This window comes from Patella vulgata, chromosome 1 (genome assembly GCF_932274485.2).
Source record: "Patella vulgata chromosome 1, xgPatVulg1.2, whole genome shotgun sequence".
In the NCBI taxonomy this organism is placed as follows: Eukaryota; Metazoa; Mollusca; class Gastropoda; family Patellidae; genus Patella; species Patella vulgata.
In genome coordinates this window covers 71,095,337-71,117,761 of record NC_065879.2, presented here as the reverse complement: position 1 = coordinate 71,117,761, position 22,425 = coordinate 71,095,337, and the positions used below count along the sequence as shown (strand labels likewise).

The window sequence follows — 22,425 nt, the reverse complement described above, 5'->3', positions numbered from 1 at the left end:
CCCATGCACTCGAGCATGTGTACACTTTCAGCTATTCAATTGACGTATAGTTACAGTACATGTTGGCTAGATACTCTATATACAATATATTCTATACAGGTTGTCTTGGTATACAACTGTCATACATAGTAAATAAAGGCCACGCGGTACGCCAGCTAAAATCCGGATTTTTCAAAAGGGTCTATTCAAACCAAGGTCTTGTCGAGTGTAGCGGTGAAATCAGTTTTTGTACCTTTTCAATAAACTACCGAAAACAAACACATAGCAAATTCAATGCAAAGTGCAATTTGTTACATTGTTTCGAGACTTTCAAGCTTGATAAAGACAATCGCGAGGTTACAGACTTCGCAAACCGGCGCATAGTTACATGGATTACAGACGTGGTGATCTAAACCGTACACGACTTTTAACGTACGAACCAATCGCTTTAATGTATAGATAACAGTATATATTTTACACGACTAGACGACTCAGCCATTCGGCCACCAACCCCCTTTGTCAAACAAAAAAACATGAACAGCCCAAATCACCCTATTCACAACAGATATGGCCATCATTCATATAAAAAGAGAATTCAAATAAAAATAAAGCGAAATATAATTTCAGTGTCACCTAGCAATTTAAACGTTGTAATTTCCGCCATAACAGTTTTATTTGGACGGGTATATAAAGGTAAGAAAGACATCATTGCATATTGTAAAATAGTTTATTGTATTTAAAGTAATGATTGAGAATTTTTTTAAGGTCGGGTTGGATTGAACAAAATATAAATTTGGATACTTTACACAGAGTTCGATTATCGACGTGGGCCGAAAATGAACCTGGGGAGCGGGGGCCACGCCCCTTCTCACTTGTTACGGGTGGCGCCTATGGAGCGGGCAGGGGGTGTTTTCGTGGTTGTTGGGATGAGACGAGAATTCGAGTTTCACCCGTATACACACGTTGACGTAGCTTGCACGTAAAATACTTGGGTGTTGGAATTCTAAAACGAAATGAAATGGGGTTTAACGTCCTACTGTTCTGCCCCGAACCGGGCTATGAAAACGGGCATACGCCATATATTGTGCTATGAGGGAAATTTTGCACGAACAGTGGCACAAAGGCCTACTCTTATATAGAATTCCAATTGTCAAGGGATCTTTTACGTGCATGTCAATGTGTACACGGGACCTCGGTTTTTCGTCCCACCAGACCGACTAGACAACTTTCCTTGTCAGGCCCTCCGTCCTGCATTATTGACAAGGGGGAACTTTTTCGGCGAATGCAGGGATCGAACACCCAGCGTCTTACCCACTTAGCCACCGTGACCCCGTGTTGGAATAACAATAAAAATGACATATATGTAAGTTTTAAAATGACTGATATTGAAAATACATAAAACCCCTTCCATTCAATTATTTACATTCCAGAATGCGTACTATTCTTCATCTTGCAAATTGAATTCCATAATCACAACAAAACACACAACAATACTCGTATACCTTGTGTTTTGATGTAAATATTGAACCGTAATTCTATATGTCATTTAAGGAATTTAATTTCATACGCTGATCATCGGGATTAATTATAGAAAATTTATTCAGCAAAGTTAACCTCGGACTTGTATTCAGTGTGCACTGACAGTTTTCGAATTCGAAACTAAATATGAGTGGAAACCGATTTGAAAAAAAAAAAATCAAGATCCTGATTCGATCGATCGGACTAACTTTACTTCAATCAAGCACACTACTAAATGACCTAGAAATCATTGACACCAGTACATATGTATATATACACTACTATCATATTGACACCTATAGGCGACTAACAGGATATCGTGTAGTTTAGCGGAATACATGCACTCATGATGACATCTAATCGAAAAGTGACATTGAATTAAAGATACATTATGTAAGATTCGATAACGAGTTGGCACTTCTCACTATAATAATTAAAAACTAGATAACGTAAAGGCAATTTGCTGAGAATTTCATTCAAATTGATCCACTATGAACCGAGAACTAAGCGTATAAAATTTCTGCTTAGCCTCGGTCATCATTACTAAAGCCAGTACGTTAAACAGCATAGTTTCGATTATCCATTTAATCGTTTAATCGAGAAGGAAAGTTATGCAGTAAATCGGATCACAATCCACTTACGATCGCAGTCTAGCGATGCCATCTAGAGTTGATTATAGTCTGGATAGGTAAATTAATGTGTAATTAATAATTTAGATAACATTTCGGGCCTAAAGAAAGACCTGCAATAGACAGATTTAGTTCTTGCATAATGTATGTTTAAGTTTTTTGAAATTTGAAATCATCGTTGATAAATCTTTTGGAATAAAACGTTTACTTCATATTTGATATATTTAGAATTACTTCATTTCTCAACTTTTATCAGTATTGGAATAAAATGGGTTTATTGCCCTACTGTTCTGCTCCCACTGGGCTAATGGAGAGGAGACGGCTATGAGTATTGGGTCGTATGCTTGAGTCTTTGGGGCATACAATAAAGGAGTTGGCCCCGGGCATCACCAAACCTCTGTACGACACAGCTTACCAGAAACGGCACACACCATAATGCTTTCTTCACTTGGATGGGAATCTCTGCATAAAAAGGGAGCAAGCAAAAGATCTCTAATAAGCGATCTCTTTGATTTGTCAATGGTGAAATAATTCCAAAGCAGTTGTTCCTTCTCCAATGGCGTGCACATTGAATACAAGTACGCTGAATAAATTTTCTATAATTAATCCCAATGATTAGCATATCCCATATATATATATAACATTACAAGACAAAGTGTCTCATGCCTAACTTTGCGTGCGGGGCACTTTAGTATATAGAGGGCGGATGCCGGAGAACCTGCTATTTAACCGGCGACATAACCCTGCATATATCGTCGATCACATATGCTCCACAACGCATAGGATAAGACTATTCAGCTACCTCCACCACCTTTATTCAGATTTAGCGACCCGTTGCGCGGAGATGATTGTTATCAATCATACAGAGCATACTCTGAATCAAATTACTTCTTCGGGATTTTCCGGCGTGTTTTCGCTATGACGGTGCTAGTAAGACAAAATTCCTCTTATAGCACACTGCATGGCGTATGTTCGTCTTCAATATCCCGGATAGAGCAGAAAAGTAGGACATATCCCAAATCCTTTTCATTTCATTTCACTTAATTACGATAGCTATCTTTTGTCATGCCAACCAGTGATGGATTGGGTAAGATTAGCTGCGGGACCAGTTCGGAATGTCGTGTGTATTTTTGTAAATAAACATTAACAAAATCTTGTGAAAGATAAAGCATCTTGGGCGAAGGTAGTGATTAGAATTTAAATATTTTTTTTTACAAAGATTCGTTAAACCTTTAACAATTAAACTAAAATCAATGTGTGAGACTATTTGTCCTACTTTTTAAAATCTTGGAATTGCGGCCAATCTGATTAAAATACAGATCTATATTTCGTTTCGTTTTTTTTATACTTTCGATGGCCTACACTAAATGAAGATCTGACAAGTTATAGCGATAGGTCATGTCAGGGGTCAAAAGACCGACTTTTGACCTATGACGTCAGACATTTGATTAACCAATCAGCATTGGTGTTACTAGTGGATTACCCACAGTTCCGGGCAAAAAAGGTCAAACACTCGATTCGACAGACCATTTGATTGGCTGACCCCTCATTTCAAGCAGAACACGAGTTAAATAAACGGTCCAGATCCAAGTGTAGTAAAGACAAGTAAAACGGAATTTTGAACTATAAAAACGAAACGAAATAGGATCTGTGTTTTAACCAGATTGGAATTGCGGCATAAGACAAATCGCACATCTATTTTCTATACATACAAGTTCAACAGGTAATTAAAAAAGAAAAACAGAGTGTGATGATTCACGATTTAAAGGGGCTCTCGCTGATATATATATATATATATATATAGTCAATAAAAACAAGATAATAATCCACGATCGGCAATTAAAAACTGTTCCAGCCCTGACCTACCATTAGAAGTTCTAAGAAATATCAAGAAATATCAAAAAGTCAGTAGCCATGAGTGGTTGATGACGAAGTTCGTCACTCTACGTTATATTAGTGTCTGGTTAAACAAGTTTAGAATGTCAAATAGTGGTAATTCGGTCACTCACACAATTAAATATTTAATTAGTTCACCAATGTTATAATGTAATGGCGATCATTTTTTAACAGCTGATTTTCACCCAAAGTAAATAGGCTAAATACATTTATTGTGGCATTTTATCTAAATGATTAAACCACGTTAACAAATATTGTATGAAATATGGGAGTAAAGATTATTAAACAAATATGTTCCTAATAATAGACAGCTTTATGGATAACATTCACTAGGTTTATTAACTGCAACGTTTCAATGAGGACACTCTCACCGTCATCAAGCAATGATACAATCAGCATGTTACAGAACAAACGGATAACATAAACTAATTTAACAATTTGAGAGAGAGAGAGAGAGAGAGAGAGAGAGAGAGAGAGAGAGAGAGATGGGGTTTAACGTCCACTCGACACAAACTAGGTCATTTCGGGACTAACATATGGTTTAATTCTATTTCAATAATTCGCTTGCGCGTAGAACCTTTAGCAGTGGGAGGAAACCGGAGGACCCGGAGAAAACCCACGAGGTTGGACAGGCGACCCTACTCCTTGTCACGTACAACCGGGGATTCGAAACCTTAACAGTTTGAAGCTGAAGCCATTCAAAGTTAAACCTCATACCTATGAAAACTATTATTAATCAATAAGAAATCTACAAATTCATGCTAAAACAACAATTGATAATAATAAACCTTTAATCTCCATATTACGAATATAGATTAAAAATCACCACTAAATAAGAAATCATATATTACTGATATATTTTCCTTATATACAAGACTAGGGCATTACTTCTTATTGCTAACGGCTAGCTTATTCATGTCAAAACAGTAGTTATTCCCATTTAGATTAATATCATACAGTATTGACTCATTGTGTCCTGAAGGTATGGTATATCTAATACAATTTTACTTATGTTGGATTAAGAGACACACTGTTTGGAGATATATCACCTCGATAGTCACGATCTTGGATACACAGGACCGTTACCGGACAATAGATGAACTAAGATATAGTAAAGGCATTCTTAGTGGTTTATGGTTTGTAAAAAGTTGACCTCGTCTATCTTGATGCGGACTAACATACTTTCAGACAATAATATGTTTAGAGAGTCGAATAATGACCTAATTATGTTCCAAGGAATATATCTTTATACAGTATTCGGCTCCTCTCTTGGTTTGAAACACGACAAACATGTTTAAATTATACTGTTGACTAATGAAGATAGTGTAGAAAGGTAATTCGTGCCGATTAAATAGAATTACGTGTAAAAGTGTAGACATTCACTTACATTTTTTCTAAATTAGTTGTCTAAAGCTTAACGTGATACTTACGATTACATGCGACACGGAGTATAATCGCTGATCTAAAACCAGTGTTAATGTTTCTAACTTCAAGTAAATCGAATTAAACTTCAGGCAATCGAGTTTTTCTATTGGGAGATTTTGATATTACTCGAAGAGACAAACTAAAAAAAAAATACATATTTTTGATAGAAGGTAAAGTATAAATTATTTATTTACATATTTGTTAAAATTGTAAATATTTTCTTATCTAGCCATAAGGAAGTCATTATTAGGAAGAGTACAAAGACATTTGTGCAAATTATTTTACACCCCAATGGAGTTCAATAGAAGAAGAACAAATATCTTATAAACATTTATGTTGTTACGCACAAACTTGTTAGGGTTGATATTTGGCAATCCTAGCTATGAACTTGGCTGGGCATCGTTAATGTAACTATCAAACATTTGATTTGGGCTAAATTTTTGTCAAACTTTAATTCTATTGTTATGAGGCGTTTGAAATGCACTTTTAATTCCACGTTGTGGTCATGAAACTTTAGAAATACACTATTCTTAATTCGCACATAACGACAAAAAGTCTACCGTACTTAAAATCGACACAACTAAGAATATATGTATTCACATTAATTGTTTCTATGCACAGAGAACGTCACTAGGTGAATCAGAAATATTTAGTTTTTATATATTTGGTGTGTTTGTTTTGTGTGTATATTTGTTTTTATGTCAAGGCGTAGAGGTTTTGTAGAAACCGGTTTATTTAATTGAATTGAATGTATTTATAAATCACGCTAGTTGTAGGTGTTATAGTAAAGGCTGATCTGAATGTACTAAATATATAATCTATTTCTGTATTCTGTCCACAGAGACTGAACGATGACAAGTGCATGAAGTAGATTACAATTTGAGGTGTATAATGAACGAGTATTAAATGCAGTCTTGTGTGATGTCATGCAAGTAGAGGGATGTTCTTTTCTTTTTTTGTTTTTAAAAAAAAGCCCGTTTAGTTGGATATGTAAACTTAATAAGGAAACACACTTTTCTAATTGGATGTGTAATATTAACGGTAGGTTGTGTTTTGATACATAGAATATATCCATGTGAATAGACTGACTGATATGTAACTAGTCACGATTAATTTAACAAGATATATTATTTATCCTCTGGCTGTTTGAATTGGTTTCAACTTATATAACACATATTTTTATTTCACCTAATTGAAGCTATTTTTGCTTAATGTGCCACTTTTATGTTTGCAATAGAATGTACGGTTATTAGATATTTCCGTTTGGTTTCCGTAATGCACCTGCGACATTCCTGCATGGCAACTGACCATAATAATCAGCTATTAAATTATTTATTGGACAGGTTAACTAGGAATATTCTTTAAAGAGTACAGAACTAAATAAAGATGACGTTATTCCAAGATAAACGATGGGTATGGATTTTTGTTGTTATGTACTCAAGTATATTAGGTAAGTACATTTCAATGATTATACGACTTCGTGTTTCTTTATCCGATGTTAATATTTTTTTTTTGTTATTTCTCTCCCATTAACACAATAAATAGGTACACAAATTCCTTCGCACTAAACACTTAAAGCTGATTTAAGAAAATAAGAATACGTATAATGTTAATTCATCCCTGAGATTTATACTTATTGTATAAACTTTTATTTTGGTTGTTAAGGAGAATTCTCCTTGCGTTAAATGCCTTATCCTAGTCATATCAGTATTAGAATGTTCGATAATTAGGTAAATCTAGGCTTATTTAAGTATGGTATTATTCAATGTGTATTTCATAATATATTATATAATCTTGGTTGGAATGATATTGTCTGTTTATGGGGTTATCAAGTACATTACTCCATTATACCAAAGGCTGAATTGACACCGATTTTTTTTTAAACATATACATTTAGTTTACATATCAGTTATATTTTAGACGATTATAAATTTAAGGACAAAAATTAGTTAAGGAGTGGGATTTCACTCCTAATGAATAGATATGCTTCATAAAACGGCTTGCTGACATGAAGGTGTGTAGTGTAAATGTCTGCATATGTGTGTATATATATATATATATAGGGTTAACCCTATACAGGTAAACGCCATTAATAACCACTCCCCTATCATCATTTGTTTAATTTCTATAACCTTATCACATATGATTCAAAACATATATTATTCGGGTAAGGACGGCGACGCTTTAATGTGTTACTTCTGTTTAATTGTTATATATGATATTAAGTTGAAAGGTATTCAAACTCAATGTCACTTTATTCAAAAATACAGTATATGTATAACAGTGCGTTGGCGTCACAAGGGGTACATTGCTAAAATAGAATACATCTATGAATCTGTTTGTTGACATGTTCCCAAAGGTTATCATATGTATTTATACAGAACTAATAAGTATTTGGTGAGGATTCTGTCATTGTATTTGAATAAGATAATATTGTTAACGCCAACAAACATAAAGATCAGGGTGACACGCTTAGTACGCACCTTTGCTACATGCACGAAAACAGGACACTGTTTAGGTCGAACAGGACACGAACATACCATACATAACAAAACTATACATGAGATACCAGCGTTGTTAAATCACCCCATGTCTATTTTATCGTCCATATATGATTTAAGGCACATGTCGTGGTAAAAAGTAGCATAATCTTTCGGAAGATCAAACTTATTAAAATCGTTAATGTATGTTGTTAAATGAACTTTGTAAAGAAGCGATATGGCTGAAGGCAGCTTTTACAATTCTGTGATTCCACACAGTTCAATACAAAGGTGAACGCTGTAAATACTCAAAAACATGTTGGACGACATCAGGTATCATAGTATATCATGCAACGTACACGACACACGTCAACTTAATGAAACATTAGTTTGGAGCTGCACTTTGGAAGACATACCTACTAGATAGAGCGAAATTCCGGGCCCACGGTCACCTGTCCAGTTATCTTGAATACCAAAGTACTGCAGCAGTTTTTTTTATTATCTAAAGATGGAATTATGTTCTCGAAAGAGTAAGCATAGTCTGTCTCGTGCATGTTTGGATATGGATTAGGAGACTGATAAAAATAGCCATTGTTCGAATGATGTTTCAAGCCCAGATCCTGCTTATCAAATATCCTTCGGGGCTGACAAAGAAAGACGTTGGGATTGGACGAAAACCCGTGATAGCTCCAAGCCTGTACACGTTGTGGGTTACTAAAATAAGAGTAGACATTGCACACACTACGAATATAAGAGAGAGAGATAGAGAGAGAGAGAGAGAGAGAGGGAGAGAGAGAGAGAGAAATTGGGTTTAACGTCCACTCGACATAAACTAGGTCATTTCGGGGCTAACATATGGTTTAATTTTTTTCAATAATTCGCTTGCGCGTAGGGGTCTTTAGCAGTGGGAGGAAACAGAAGGATCCGGAGAAAACCCACGAGGTTGGACAGGCGACCCTACTCCTTGCCACGCACAACCGGGGATTCGAAACCACGCCAGTTGACTCAATGACAGGCCGTGTGATACAGCACGCACGTGCTAACCATTCGGCCATCCACCCCTACCCCCTACGAATATAAATGGAAATTAAATATATGTTATTCTCAAAATTACCTATGAAGTATTGTATTTTTGGGACGTTTCTACAAGGGTTTCTACAAGGTTATGCTGCTTAGCCGGCATGGTTTATTTTGTATATAAAGAATATAAATGAATGCGGGGAGTATACTGTTGATTTCATTATTTGATGAAATTGTTAAACCGTGAGCTGTACCAATATCTATAGGTGGCCACCTTTGGATTACCGAAGGCCCCTGTTTCTAATTCTCTTTCCCTTTTCCTCACTACTAAGGTTATTAGATTAATATGAATTATATATAAAGGGGAATAATATTATATGGACATGATTAAGTCATCATGATATCTGACTGAATATTATATACTATTCAAAAAAAGTAGGGGATATTTGATTTTGGGGGCATAATACTAAAATATGCAAATGACTACGAAAAAAGTCACTATAGAACCTAACAGAAGAAACATTTCCAGTTACATGTGACGCCCAAACGCACCAATAGCTACCGCATGGAATGCAGGTGATGCTTGGGATCATCATGGGGGTCCAACCCAAGATTTGCACGACTCTGACTTTGAATGTTACAGTCATTGTGGCATTGAATTCCAGGGTGGAAACATCAGTTTAATTGTTTTAGTGACCAGAAAACAAATTTTGATATGCGTCGGCTTACCCAAAATGAAAGGTTACGTGCCCTTGGCATGCTACAGATCGGCACAACACAGGCGGTTGTGGCGCGGACGATGAATGTTTCTCAGTCTGTCATAAGCAGGCTATGGTCCAGATACCGTGATACACAATCTGTACAGAACAGACCACGCTCAGGTCGACCAAGGGCGACAACTCAAGCCCAGGATCGATTTATCGGTACCTTGGCCTTGAGAAATCGTGTCATCACAGCAAATCAGATCAGCGCTCGTCTTCAAACAGACACTGGTGTGAGAGTGAGTGGCCAGACGATTTGGAATCGACTGCATAGGGGTCACCTTCGCGCCCGACGTCCTCGCGTGATCCCTTGTTTGAGAGATCATCACATTCAGGCAAGACGTCGTTGGTGTAGAAATCGTCAACACTGGGATAATCGACGCTGGAGCAATGTGATGTTTTCAGATGAGTCAAGGTTCACTGTTGATTTTTTGGACAGACGTAGGAGGGTATGGCGTTGTCGAAACGAGCGCTTCCAAGACGTTAACGTCATCAGACATGATCGATTTGGGGGTGGTTCTGTTATGGTGTGGGGAGGCATCACTGTTGCTGGAAGAACGGCTTTACATGTTGTTGCAGGGCGTGTTACAGGCCAGTACTACCGGGACAACATCTTGGCAGTCCATGTTGTGCCGTTCGCACGACGTCATGGCCGCCGTTTCATCTTCCAGGATGACAACGCAAGATGTCACAGGGCCAGGATCGTTACAGGTTACCTCCAACAACAGAACATCACCACATTACCTTGGCCAGCACTGAGTCCCGACCTCTCCCCCATCGAGCATGTCTGGGACATGCTTGGACAGAGGTTACGTCAACGTCAACAACGTCCTGCCAATGTCCAAGAAGAACTTGCTGCTGCGTTGCAACAGGAATGGGACAATCTGGACCAAAATGACCTTAGACGTCTCATTAGGAGTACGCCACGTCGGATCAATGCTTGTTTGGCAAACAGAGGAGGATTTACCCGTTACTGACTTGGTTGTGATGCTGTGGTAACTTTGCTGTTTGACCCCGGGTATCATTTTACCCTTATAATGGTCAGTCTGTGCCTTACTTAGTCTAACGATCATTTGGAATAAATCGATGAATGTGAACTTCATTTCATTTTGTCATTGTTTCTTCGTCAGTTTCATTAGGTGACTTTAATAACACTTAAAAATCAAATATCCCCTACTTTTTTTGAATAGTATATATAAAACTGATTAATTTGAGTTGGTTATTATAACAATAATTTTCATTTATTGTATTGATTAGTAATAGATTTATAATATTCATTTAGTAATTAATCAAACCTCAATTACGACACTATTACACAAAATAATGATGTTGATATTTAATTTATTGTACTGGTAAAGGAATGTTTTAGTAATAAATGGATCATTGTCACTAAGAAAATAGTAATGGCTCTTTGATAATAAAATCCCTTAGTTGCCTGTAAATGTATTTGAGAGCAAAGAGTTTATTACAATAAAATCATATTAACTGACATCCGATATTTTAAGCCAACTAATACTGGTAAACCAACTGACTTTGACAAAATAATTCGAAACGAAATTCGGATCGTATATAATAGACCTGGAGTCGAAATGACAGCCAGATCAACCCATTTTAACACTTTATTTTGACACTTTATTTTAATCTAATTTTTATATTTTACGTACCTGGCTTTGAACATTATAATTGCGATTGTGTATTTTTATTTGACAGGTATCGTGTGTAAAGATGAATGGAGTAAAGTAGAAACTGTTATTACCGGCTGTTCAACAGTTTTAAAATGGCATATACACAATGATTTTAATGATACCATCACTATTACTAGAAATAACGTAAGTTATAATGATACCATCACTATTACTAAAAATAACATAAGTTATAATGATACCATCACTATTATCAGATATACTGTAAGCTATAATGATACCATCACTATTATCAGATATACTGTAAGCTATAATGATACCATCACTATTATCAGATATACTGTAAGTTATAATGATACCATAACTATTATCAGATATACTGCAAACAATAAGTATTACCAGAAATATTGTAAACATTGTAAGCTATATATTATAATATTGTAAGTTATATAGCTTAATACTCTCCGTATTACCATAAATACTATAAGTTATATAGGTTAGCACAATCAGCATTACCAGAAATACTGTAAGCTATATAGGTTAACACTGTCACCATCAACATTACTAAACTACTGTAAGTTATATAGGTTAACACCACCAGTATTATTAAAAATACTGTAAGTTAGATACATTCGTTTGGTTATCAATGTTTTTCTTTTATAAAGGTGAAATTAACTTCGTTTTTACTGAAAGATGAGAATATTTCAATAAGTAAACCCATGGAGGTAAAGAGAGAAGTTGGTGAGACTGAAACAGTTCTACATTTTGTTATAAACAATGCTACATTAGAAGATACTGGTCATTATATTTGTACTTTAGATAAACTACACTTATATAAACATACACAGCTAACAGTTATAGGTAATTATTTTATATCATACCTGTGTATGTATTTAGATTCCCTAGTTTCATTCAGAACTAGTTTTGTTTGGCAGAGGTTTGATCGATTGTCTCGACCACCCCGGCCTATACAGACCACACGTCGACTACAACGAATATTTGTGTGGACAAAAGAGCAGTCGTTGTGCCATCCTCGGTATCTGCAGCGGTCTCATTCGTTCTACTCCACTATACCCTGGGATCATCCATGGGTATTCACATATTCAAATTATCTGCCCTTGGTCGTAGCTTGAATCTACGAACCAATCAAAAAACAGTTTCGAAACCAGTCTTAGTAAATTGTTTACGTTCACAGCAATGGGACAATTTAATAGAAAAGAAGTGATATGCACACAAAGAGGTGACCTAAAACATCTTTATGGTGGGAAATATTTATTTATGTCAACCATAACAGGCAGTGACAAGTCGTTATACTATCAAGCGTACCCTGTTTATTGGTCGATAAAAATAGCACAGTCATCAAGGGCAGATAATTTGAATTGGATTTCTAGTTGTTCGCGTATACAATTCAGGCAATAACGATGGGAAATATTGTCTCAATCCACCACTTACCAATGCATTCTGCACATTTTCCCTGTAATCAAATCTTAAGACATACGGGAATCTCATGACCTTTGATAACGTATATTATAATTTTATAATCGAAGCTGAAACAATATAATATAGGTTATAATGATCAAGACTATTTGAGGGATCGTTACACGAATAATAAATGTATTTTTGAAGCGCTGATAGCCCAATAATTGAGTAAATCTAAAATGTACTAAAACTGTATTAAGGTGACAAATTGTTGGCACAGCAAATCTCGGCCTAATATATTTCATTTTAGTGCTAATTAGATTTGGTACTCGTCACCAGTGTGGTAAAGATGTATAAATATGTTAAACAATATGTATTCAACATACACTCTTGGTATATGCAAGGGCCCATATAGATATCTGAGATATGTTATACAGGGCGTGCTTTTATATTTGAAGTGAAGCTGTATTCATTATCCAGCGTAAAACTTTTGATCCATCGCTTAACTATATATAATATTGAGGATGTGGTGTAGCCTAGAAGGCAGGGTATATGTATTCTATATAAAACACTCGATACTACCTCGCATCTGAGGAATTCACATGGCTTACAAATTGTGTGATCTATTTTAGAGTTATCGTGTATATTTATTTAAAGATACATTATAAAAGATTAGATAAAGAGCTGGCAGTTCTTACTATTATAGTTAAAACTAGATAATGTACAGGGCATATTCTGAAATTTTCAGTCAAATTGCTTCACTCCAAGCCGAAAAAACATTATTTTAAAATCACTCGATTGTCATTGTTACCGCTGTCACGATAATTAACAAAGCCTCAATTATACAATTTTGCGGTTACTCATCAACGGGCGTTGAACAGAAGATCGGATTCAAATCCAATAAACAGAATCGGACACATAAGATGGCATCGAGAGTTGATTATGGTCTTTTCATGTTAATAAATGTCTAATGTATAATATAAAGACCCACAACAGGCAGATTTAGCTCTTGCATAATGCATGTTTAAACATTTTGATTCTAAAGTCAAACGCTATGAAAGTTCCAAATGTTCCAAATTGAAATTGCTTAGTTGTGTAACCATTTAGATTTTCACTCCGAATGCTGCAATTGTAGTACAATACATGATAAAGGCGTTGCTGGTGGATGTACAGGGGTTCCCAAGGTCCCACCTAGGTTTTAACTAGTTTTATATATATCACAGATTTTCAGTGGAATAATGACGATGAGCCTATAAAAGTCCGTCCAGGAGATGATGTAACTATCAAATGGGAGTATATGCTGTTATCTAGACGACTTAAAAAGAATATTTTCTTATATACCGAAGATAAAACAGGCGTTGTAAGTATAACACTAGTTATGAAGATATGATAAACAGTGCAATTATAACACAAGATACGAAAGGATGCGACCAATTAACATAACTAAGTCATTTTTGCCCTATCTTGTCTGGAGGTCACGGTGGCTAAGGCGCTGACTCGCTAGTGTGGAGGTCGGGTGTTCGATCCCTGCATTGGCCGAGAAAGTTCATCCAGATTTTCCGGCGTGGTTCCTCCTTGTGAGTGATGCAGGACGAAAAACCGAGGTCCCGTGTACAGATTGACCGGAATTCGATATAAGAGTAGGCCATAGTGCCGCTGTCCGGGCAAATTTTCCTCATAGCACACTGTATGGCGTGTGCCCGTCTTCATTAGCCCAGTTCGGAGCAGAAAAGTAGGACGTTAAACCCTATTTCATTTCATTTCATTTCATTTACTATCTTGTCTTACAATAGTACGCTGCACGGACAATAGTAAGTTCGGTCCCACTGCGTTCATAGATGATAGATCTCAACATCGTGTTGACCGCCTATGTCCGCTTCCTTGGGTAGGGATATTCAAATACTGATTTAAAATGATGTTTTTATTGCAGGTGACAATGCTGGCGTTTTGGTTCAATGGTGTGTTTAAGAGTGAAACCACTAGAATGACATTTAACCTAACAAAAAGCGAAAATAGTTTTGTAGAAAATATCTACTTAACACTATATAATACGACAACGAAGGATTATAACTTGTCTTATTATTTAAAACTAGATTGTCATAGAGGTTGTGCTAAGTCACATCAACCTATAACTCTTATCGAAGGTATGTTTATCATTATCGTAAAAAAATATAATATAAGTAGTGAATGGCATCACGTATAAGACAGAGTGTGCTTACTTTATGTGAACACTTGATACTATTTAACGTATGTTCACATAACTAAAACATGTTTTGTTTTGTTTTTTGTATTCAATCTTTGATACCCTTACTATAATGTTTAACCTGTCGGTATGTCCTATTAAGGTTTCTAACACATGATAACACGTCTCGCCTATTTGAGAAGTTTACATATCTAACAATTGTACCTTTGGATTTGAACCATGCAATTTGTATTTGCGAGGTCCGTGAAAGAAGAAACTTGTTAATTGAAATCTGAGACTAATTTCTTCAACAGTACTATTAAGTATTGATTCTAATGAAAGAAAGCAATTATATTATGTCATGCTTCTGATAACAGGTACAGAAAAAACAACTCGAGTGGAATCGAGTCAAGCATTCGTTTTTTTATGTTTTCCACTTTAAGTCACATTAAATCATAATTATTACCACTTTGGTTATGTTTTGCCTTAATTCCACGAGACATTTTTTTCAAATTATATATTTATATTTAGATGTGGGATTTAAATGGATACCAGTAAACCCCACCCCTGTAAAGACATCTATAAGTCGAGACGTAGAGTTGATGTGGAATTATCAAACGGAGAAATCTCCAAATAAAATAATAATCACTCGAAAGAATGCAACAAATAACAAGGTAAGGACGACAGGGATACATGAGAAATAATACCCACGCTATTCAGGATATTAATCGGACTGGCCCATGGTAACATTATATAATATTTCATTTCTCTATTAAAAATATAGCCATACTACACGAAGAAATTGTTTGTTGATAAAACGTTATTATATCGTTTAAGTATTTTGAGAAACTACAGATTATAAGATTGCGGTCATTACGTATAACAAGACGAGAGCAGGCGTTACTTAGTAACGTGTAAAGTGCTAAGTTACTACATTGGGCTAAATAGTTGACGGTCTGTAATAATTGTTGGGGTTATTAGGTTATGATGAGCGTAGGAGTCTTTAGCAGTGGGAGGAAACCAGAGAACCTGGAAAAAACCCACGAGGCTGGAAGGCGACCCTACTCCTTGTCGCGTACAAGCGGGGAATCGAAACCACGCCACTTGACTCAAAGACAGACCTTGTGATTTCACGCGCACCTGTTGACCCTTCGTCCACCCAAGCCCCAATCTCTTATAGCAATATCAATCCAAAAATGGTCCAATTCTGTTTAATATTTACAAAGGTGTGTGAAATTAAAAAGCCGGTCGCCATTTTTTATCTGCGAAAATTTATCAAATTTATTGTTTAGGCCGATTGAATCCAATCTCGAACATTGTCTGGCGTTAGTTTATTCGTTTTATACAGAGTCGAATAGCTGACATACTTATATCTGAGGTAGTATAATTTAAATAAAACCTGGTATAAGTCAACTTGAATTTAATTACAGGTAGAGAATATAGGAATGTGGACACCAGAACGTGGATTTAAGATAGAAACTAATTTGACAGCTATCTTTGAAATATCTCAAAGGTTTGAAACGGTGAACCATTCGACGACTACCGAAGAGATAACTAACTCTAACCCTAACTTAATACCAGGCTCAAATACGAAACCTAGCAGCATGGTAAGATGGCTTTATGATATTATCAAATCACCCATTTTATTCTCGACCATTCTGTATAGAACGTAAATGTTAGTATTCAATATTATAGTCCCGGTCCCCACCGGGCGTTATCAACATATTAAACATGTCACACTTGTTTTCAATGGTCCATTAGTAGATTCAATATATTATATACAGCCTATGATCTTCTATACTTCATACTGCAACGGGTATCGTTTTAGCTGTTCTGAAATGTATAGATTAGAAGTGAGTTTTTCATATGTTAAACGTACGCTTAAGTCGACATATAATCCGAACTAGGGAGGACTACTAATCAGAAATATCATTTGGTAATAATACGTGTAGCAGATCTACCAAGAAAAGTCGTTAAGGCAGGAGGTAAAAACCAAGTCTCGCATATCTACATTTAAAAGAAACACTGTCAGTTGGAATTCGAAGAATTGTGGGAGTAAACGAAAAAAAAATGTTTTCCTCAGCGTTTAGAGAGTTGAGGTTATTCCTGTATGTCCAGTTCATGTATAAGAATGTTTATACCAGTGTAATTCAGTCTACCCAATATGTGGGTGGGGAGAAGAGGCCCATACAGCAACGTTTCCATCAATTCTCCTTCAAATTCAGTATATATAGTTTATTGGCCAAATGGTCTAACGTGTGTGCTTTAGAACCTAAGGTCTGTCATTGGGTCATGTAGCGTGGTTTCTATTCCCAGTTTGTACTGACAAGGAGTAGAGTCGCATGTCCAACTTTGTGAGTTTTCTGCGGATCCTCCGGTTTCGTCCCATGGCTAAAGACCCCTACAGGAAAGCGGATTTAAAAATTGAACCGTTTGTTAGTCCCGAAATGCCAAAGCATCCCGGGTGGCAATGTGCATCGATTAATTCACCACATATCAACATATATTTTGCAGGATGCTACAACAGCTCAAAATAAATCAACAACTACCGTGTCTGGTGACCAATCTAGTTCAGTAAAATCGAGCCAGTTTGAAGTCAGCATAGTGACTGTCAATATTAGCCAAGGGCGTATAACTCTTAGATTATTAAATGTTAATAACAGCGATGTTGATATGATGTATTACTGTCACGTCCAATGTGGTGATTGGTTTACGTCAAAACAAGGCGTTACACTTACAGAAGGTATGTTGAAGTATACTTTTATCCGAAAATGAGTTGAATTGTACTTTTATCCGAAATTAATCCCTAATGATTTAAACTTGTATTCGAATATAATCCAGTTTGAATTTAACTTTAATTTAAATGTAAGTAAGCGTGCATTAAATTTTCATCTCAAAGTAAGCTAGTGGCAATTAAAAAACTTTTTCTGAATGCAGTGTGAATTAAACTTTTATCTGAACATAGTGCGCATTAAACTTGAGTATCTAATCATAATTGTTGGATCGAAATATCTTGTAAATGTTAGTGTCTTTACCATCAAAAGTTCATTTAATTCTGTGAAATGACGTGTTGCCATACACAACGTGAATTACAAAACTATACTGACACTCTGAACGTTGTTATGTAGATGGTATTCGAAATGGAAGCCACTGTCATTCATTAAACAAAATTTATATATTTGTTTTACCAAAATATTATTTAACTTATTTTAATTTTTTTTCATATAGTAGAACAACAATTAGACACTAGTCCTGCAACAAACAATCCGTCATTGTCGAGAATGACCGAGCACGAAATGATCGTATTATCAGCTAGTTTAGCAACAACTGTTGTTGTCTTTGTCTTATTTTTGATATTGTTCACCTTAGCAACTAGAAAACTATCACAACGTAAGTATACTTTTCATACTGGGAGTAGAGTAAAAGGCAGCCCATTAGAACACAATCTGACAAGTTACCGTGGAGGTTTACGTCAGGGGTCAAACGAGCGGTTTTTGACCCTATGAAGTCAGGGATTGATTAATCAATCAGCGTTGACGTTTCTAGTGATTTACCCTCAGTTCCGTGCATCAAACGGCCAAGAACTCACCGTAACAGACCGTTTTTTTTGGCTAATCCCTCACTTCATCCAAAACGCCGGTAATATAACAACTCTTCCAGATCCTAGTGTAGTAAAGACAAGTAAAACGAAATTTGGAACTATAAAAACGAAACGAAATAGGATATGTGTTTTAATCTGATTGATTAGAACATTCAGCATGCAAACCTTCATACGGATTATGATAATTTAGTATTACACAACCAATGCTACTGTGTGTGGATTCTCCACAATGTATTGGACAAACGTATTGGTTATATCCCCACTTATCCTGCTAGGCTTGGCGTCTTTAGTTCGCAACCCAGGCATTGACTATGCAGTCACTCTTAGTAGGTGTTAAGTCAACCATCTAGAGTTATTGTCAACGGCGTTGTTAAAAAAGGCCCTCCACCACTATCAGTAGTGGTGTAAATCCAGCCATCTGCCACACTATCACTATCAGTACTAGTAGTACAACCAAATAATCGCCTACACTGTGAAACAAACTGTCCTCCTCTACTAGCAATGTAGTCTTGTAAAACCAAACACCCACCACACTAGTGGTGTAAAGTCAACCATCCTCCACACTGTCTCTATCAGATATGGTATAAAGTCAACCATACGGCAGACTATCAATTTCAGTAGTGGTGTAATATCAGCCATGGATCACAGTATTACTATTAGTAGTGATGTAAAGTCAACCATCTTCCACACTGTCACTATCAGTGATGTTGTAAAGCCAACCATCAACCACACGGTCACTATTAGCAGTGGTGTAAAGTCAACATCCCCCAAACTGTCACTATCAGTAGTGGTGTAAAGTCAGCTCTCTGCCGAACTATCACTATCAGCAGTGGTTTAAAACCACCCATCGTCCACACTGTGAAAAAACCAACAACCACTAATATCAGTATTGGTGTGCAATCAACCATCAACTACACTATCCTTTTTAATACTATGTATGTATATTATCTAGGGAGAGGGGTTTAACATAGGCTAAGCCTGTTCCCCAATCCCATTCAGACATCCTGGAATAAAAAAAACTACACTATCGTTATTAGAAGTGATGTAAAACTAACCATCCCCGATACTGTTATTATCAGTAATGGTGTAAAAACCAGCCCCCTCCTCTACTATCTGTATTAATAAGAACCGTGCCCACCAATCATGTAATCCCAATTGACACACAGTAATAAATTACATTTATGTTGTTTAATTTACAGATTACAATAAAGACAAAGAGCGACCCAAGAGTGCAGTATCTACTAACAGTAATTCTCCTTCTAGTTCAAGATACCCTTATAAACCTATGAGTGGGTTAACGTCATATATAGCTAGACCGGATGTGGAACCCACTAAAAGAAACAGCGGTGGTTTACGCGAATTTTTACATGGAGAATAATAGGGCCTCAACCCCCTAGATCTCACAGTCATCATCAAACACGCAAACGACAATGGTATCCAATACGCGACCTTAAGTCTTTGATTCCTTTTACATGCGCGTTTCTTCATTTACCCCAGAATATTCGTACGTTAAATTGCATTTCATTTTCACTTACTACTGTATGAAAGAGTAAAGTATTTAACTATACGCGACCCTGTGTGATTAAACAGAAAGTTTCAAAACTACACACGTCGCGGGGTATATAATGGAATGCACGAGTTTGACACAAAACGATGCTCTTTTGATAGTTTTTCGCCACTGTCGAAGAAAGACCCAGCTTAGAGACTGGGGACGGCATTGGATTATAAGGTGATTTTAGCCCATCAACACCCGGTGTTAGGTCCACAAAAACAGACTGTGATTATGGTAAAATAGTGCCTAAATCTGTGATGGACTATAATATGAGAATTATGTTAGAGTAAATGTTATATAGACATATTGTGTCCCAAATTCAATTGTGATATATATGAATAGATGTTTTCGGTCAATATTAAATCAGGAAAGGTGATGGAGCTTATACAAAACGTGAATTCTCAAAACACTCCTGTGGACACAATAAATAATTAGAAATTCATAGAGCTACATATCCGTGTTGGTCTTTACCACACCGTACCTTCCGAATGCTAGCGTTTATCACTTCATTTATATTGTTGGGTTTTATTGCAAGCTTTTATAACTTAAATATTGCTGGTGTTCAGTGCTAGCTTTTATCACGACACACTACTTATTTTTAGTGCTATAGTATCACCTTAATTCAGCCCAAGTGCTAGTTTTTTTTACGGAATTTGCTACTTAGATTTTGCATTTGTTTGCTATTTAGATTCGTGGTGTTTTATACATAAGTGGAAATGTGTTTGCCCCCACCCCTAATCCCCGATGACAGTATATTATGTTTATGTATAGTACATTTAAAATATTCACGTTATGGCTCAGTATGTTTGTGATACGTACGACGATGATGATGAAGATCTCGAAAATAGCTGTTCTAATCATTATACATATCGGCATGAATCTAAAATTAATTTACGACAACTCAAAATGTTAACAGGAATGTCTTTAGTGACACCTGTTAAAATATGTTAAAATAATTAAACTGTTTGTTAAACTTTATGAAGTAAAATTAGCATATCCCATTATAAACGATCTGACTTTCTTTTACATTAGGACTATAACTAGTACTTGCTTTCCTGGCCTCGGTATGCCCATTGGTATCGTTCCGTTCTACTCAACTAACGCCTAAGTACAATCAAAAATTTTCACGAGTGGGTTAAGGGAAATAACTCGCATTTTATTGCAACTAAGAACGTTGTTGCAAACTTTGTCAAAATACTTTAGGACATCGTTTTGTGTGCATGTCACTTTTTGACATTAAATGTCTTGCAAGTCTTCTCATAATCGGGCATAGTTAAGCTATTTTATTGTGGTAAACGTATACAGCGGCAGATAATTTGAATTCGTGAAAACCCCGTGAATGGACCCATGGGTTAGTGGATTAGAATGGAACGATACCACTGGGAATACTGAGGATGTTGTTTTCCCAGCTCTATAGAAATTACCCCCACCACCTACCACCATATGCATTACAATTGCTGTTAACGTTTTGATCTAGAAACGATGAGGTTTTCGGGATTAACATTTTGTGCTAGATGTTTGGTAAATATGCAACGAAGGTTCAGACGGTAACATATATAAATAAGGGAAACCACGTACTGGGCTGACGCCACAGATTATAGATTCCTTCGACCTAGCGTTGAAAAACATTATGGGATGGTCACCTCGCTTTCAATATTTTTAACAAACGATTTGAAATGAGACATATTGATCTCTTTGCAGTTATAAAGATCACTGGAAGATTAAAGAAAATATTATAGGTCAATGATTTAACATTAAGTCAAAGGGCAAATAATTACTAGTCCTAATATATTTATGCCATTGTACGTGTTTTGAGTTATTCCCCTTTCAATCCAATTGTAATCAAACAATTAAAATCTTGAAAAATATTTAACGGAACGACTGTATTCCGGGTGTAAAACATAGATTCATACAGTTAGTAGATTATGTGGCTATAAAAAGACCCAATAATTAGTTGAAATTTATTGAAATTTACGCTTTTTATGCCTATAAATTCGAAACCACATTGTAGAAATCAATCGATATTCTTGACATTCTCCGGTTATTTTTGACGTTTTTTTAAAAAAAGAAAATATACCCGTTGTAACATAGAATTCCGTGGTTGTCACAGTGACATGTTAATAAAGTCTATTATTACTTATTTATCTTTGTCAATGTGAAAGGTTTTCCCATTATCTTTGACATTTTGGATCTGTGCTTTTGTTGCGCAGTTAGCACTAAACTGTTTATTACGTAGTTCATATTACAAACAACAGTGCACAGGATTATGGTTAAAGATGGGTTCCCGCGTACAAACTGGTTGATTTAATGGTATATATGG

General features: G+C 36.0%; 1 protein-coding gene across 4 annotated transcripts; it reads left to right on the top strand.

The window, feature by feature from the left end:
• The first annotated feature begins 657 nt into the window (after positions 1-657).
• On the top strand, positions 658-21,113 carry LOC126815713 (uncharacterized). Of its 4 annotated transcripts, none has more exons than XM_050541610.2 (12): positions 658-672; positions 6,289-6,488; positions 6,791-6,897; positions 11,419-11,537; positions 12,017-12,212; positions 13,994-14,130; positions 14,701-14,914; positions 15,484-15,626; positions 16,383-16,559; positions 17,467-17,695; positions 18,181-18,342; positions 19,753-21,113. In XM_050541610.2, the coding sequence occupies exons 3-12, from the start codon at positions 6,834-6,836 to the stop codon at positions 19,929-19,931; spliced, it is 1,620 nt and encodes a 539-aa protein (XP_050397567.1). In that variant the 5' UTR covers positions 658-672; positions 6,289-6,488; positions 6,791-6,833; the 3' UTR covers positions 19,932-21,113. The 4 variants fall into 4 exon arrangements, with proteins under 4 accessions (XP_050397567.1, XP_050397575.1, XP_050397558.1 ...); XM_050541618.2 differs by lacking the exon at positions 658-672 and adding an exon at positions 5,078-5,617 and having other exon boundaries at positions 18,184-18,342; XM_050541601.2 differs by lacking the exon at positions 658-672 and adding an exon at positions 5,078-5,617.
• The last annotated feature ends 1,312 nt before the right edge of the window (positions 21,114-22,425 follow it).

Excerpts from the sequence above, each read along its gene's own strand:
- LOC126815713 (XM_050541610.2), top strand. The coding sequence starts at position 6,834 with ATGACGTTATTCCAAGATAAACGATGGGTATGGATTTTTGTTGTTATG. Across the intron at positions 14,915-15,483 it reads ACCTATAACTCTTATCGAAG|ATGTGGGATTTAAATGGATA; the intron begins GTATGTTTATCA and ends ATTTATATTTAG. Across the intron at positions 15,627-16,382 it reads AGAATGCAACAAATAACAAG|GTAGAGAATATAGGAATGTG; the intron begins GTAAGGACGACA and ends ATTTAATTACAG.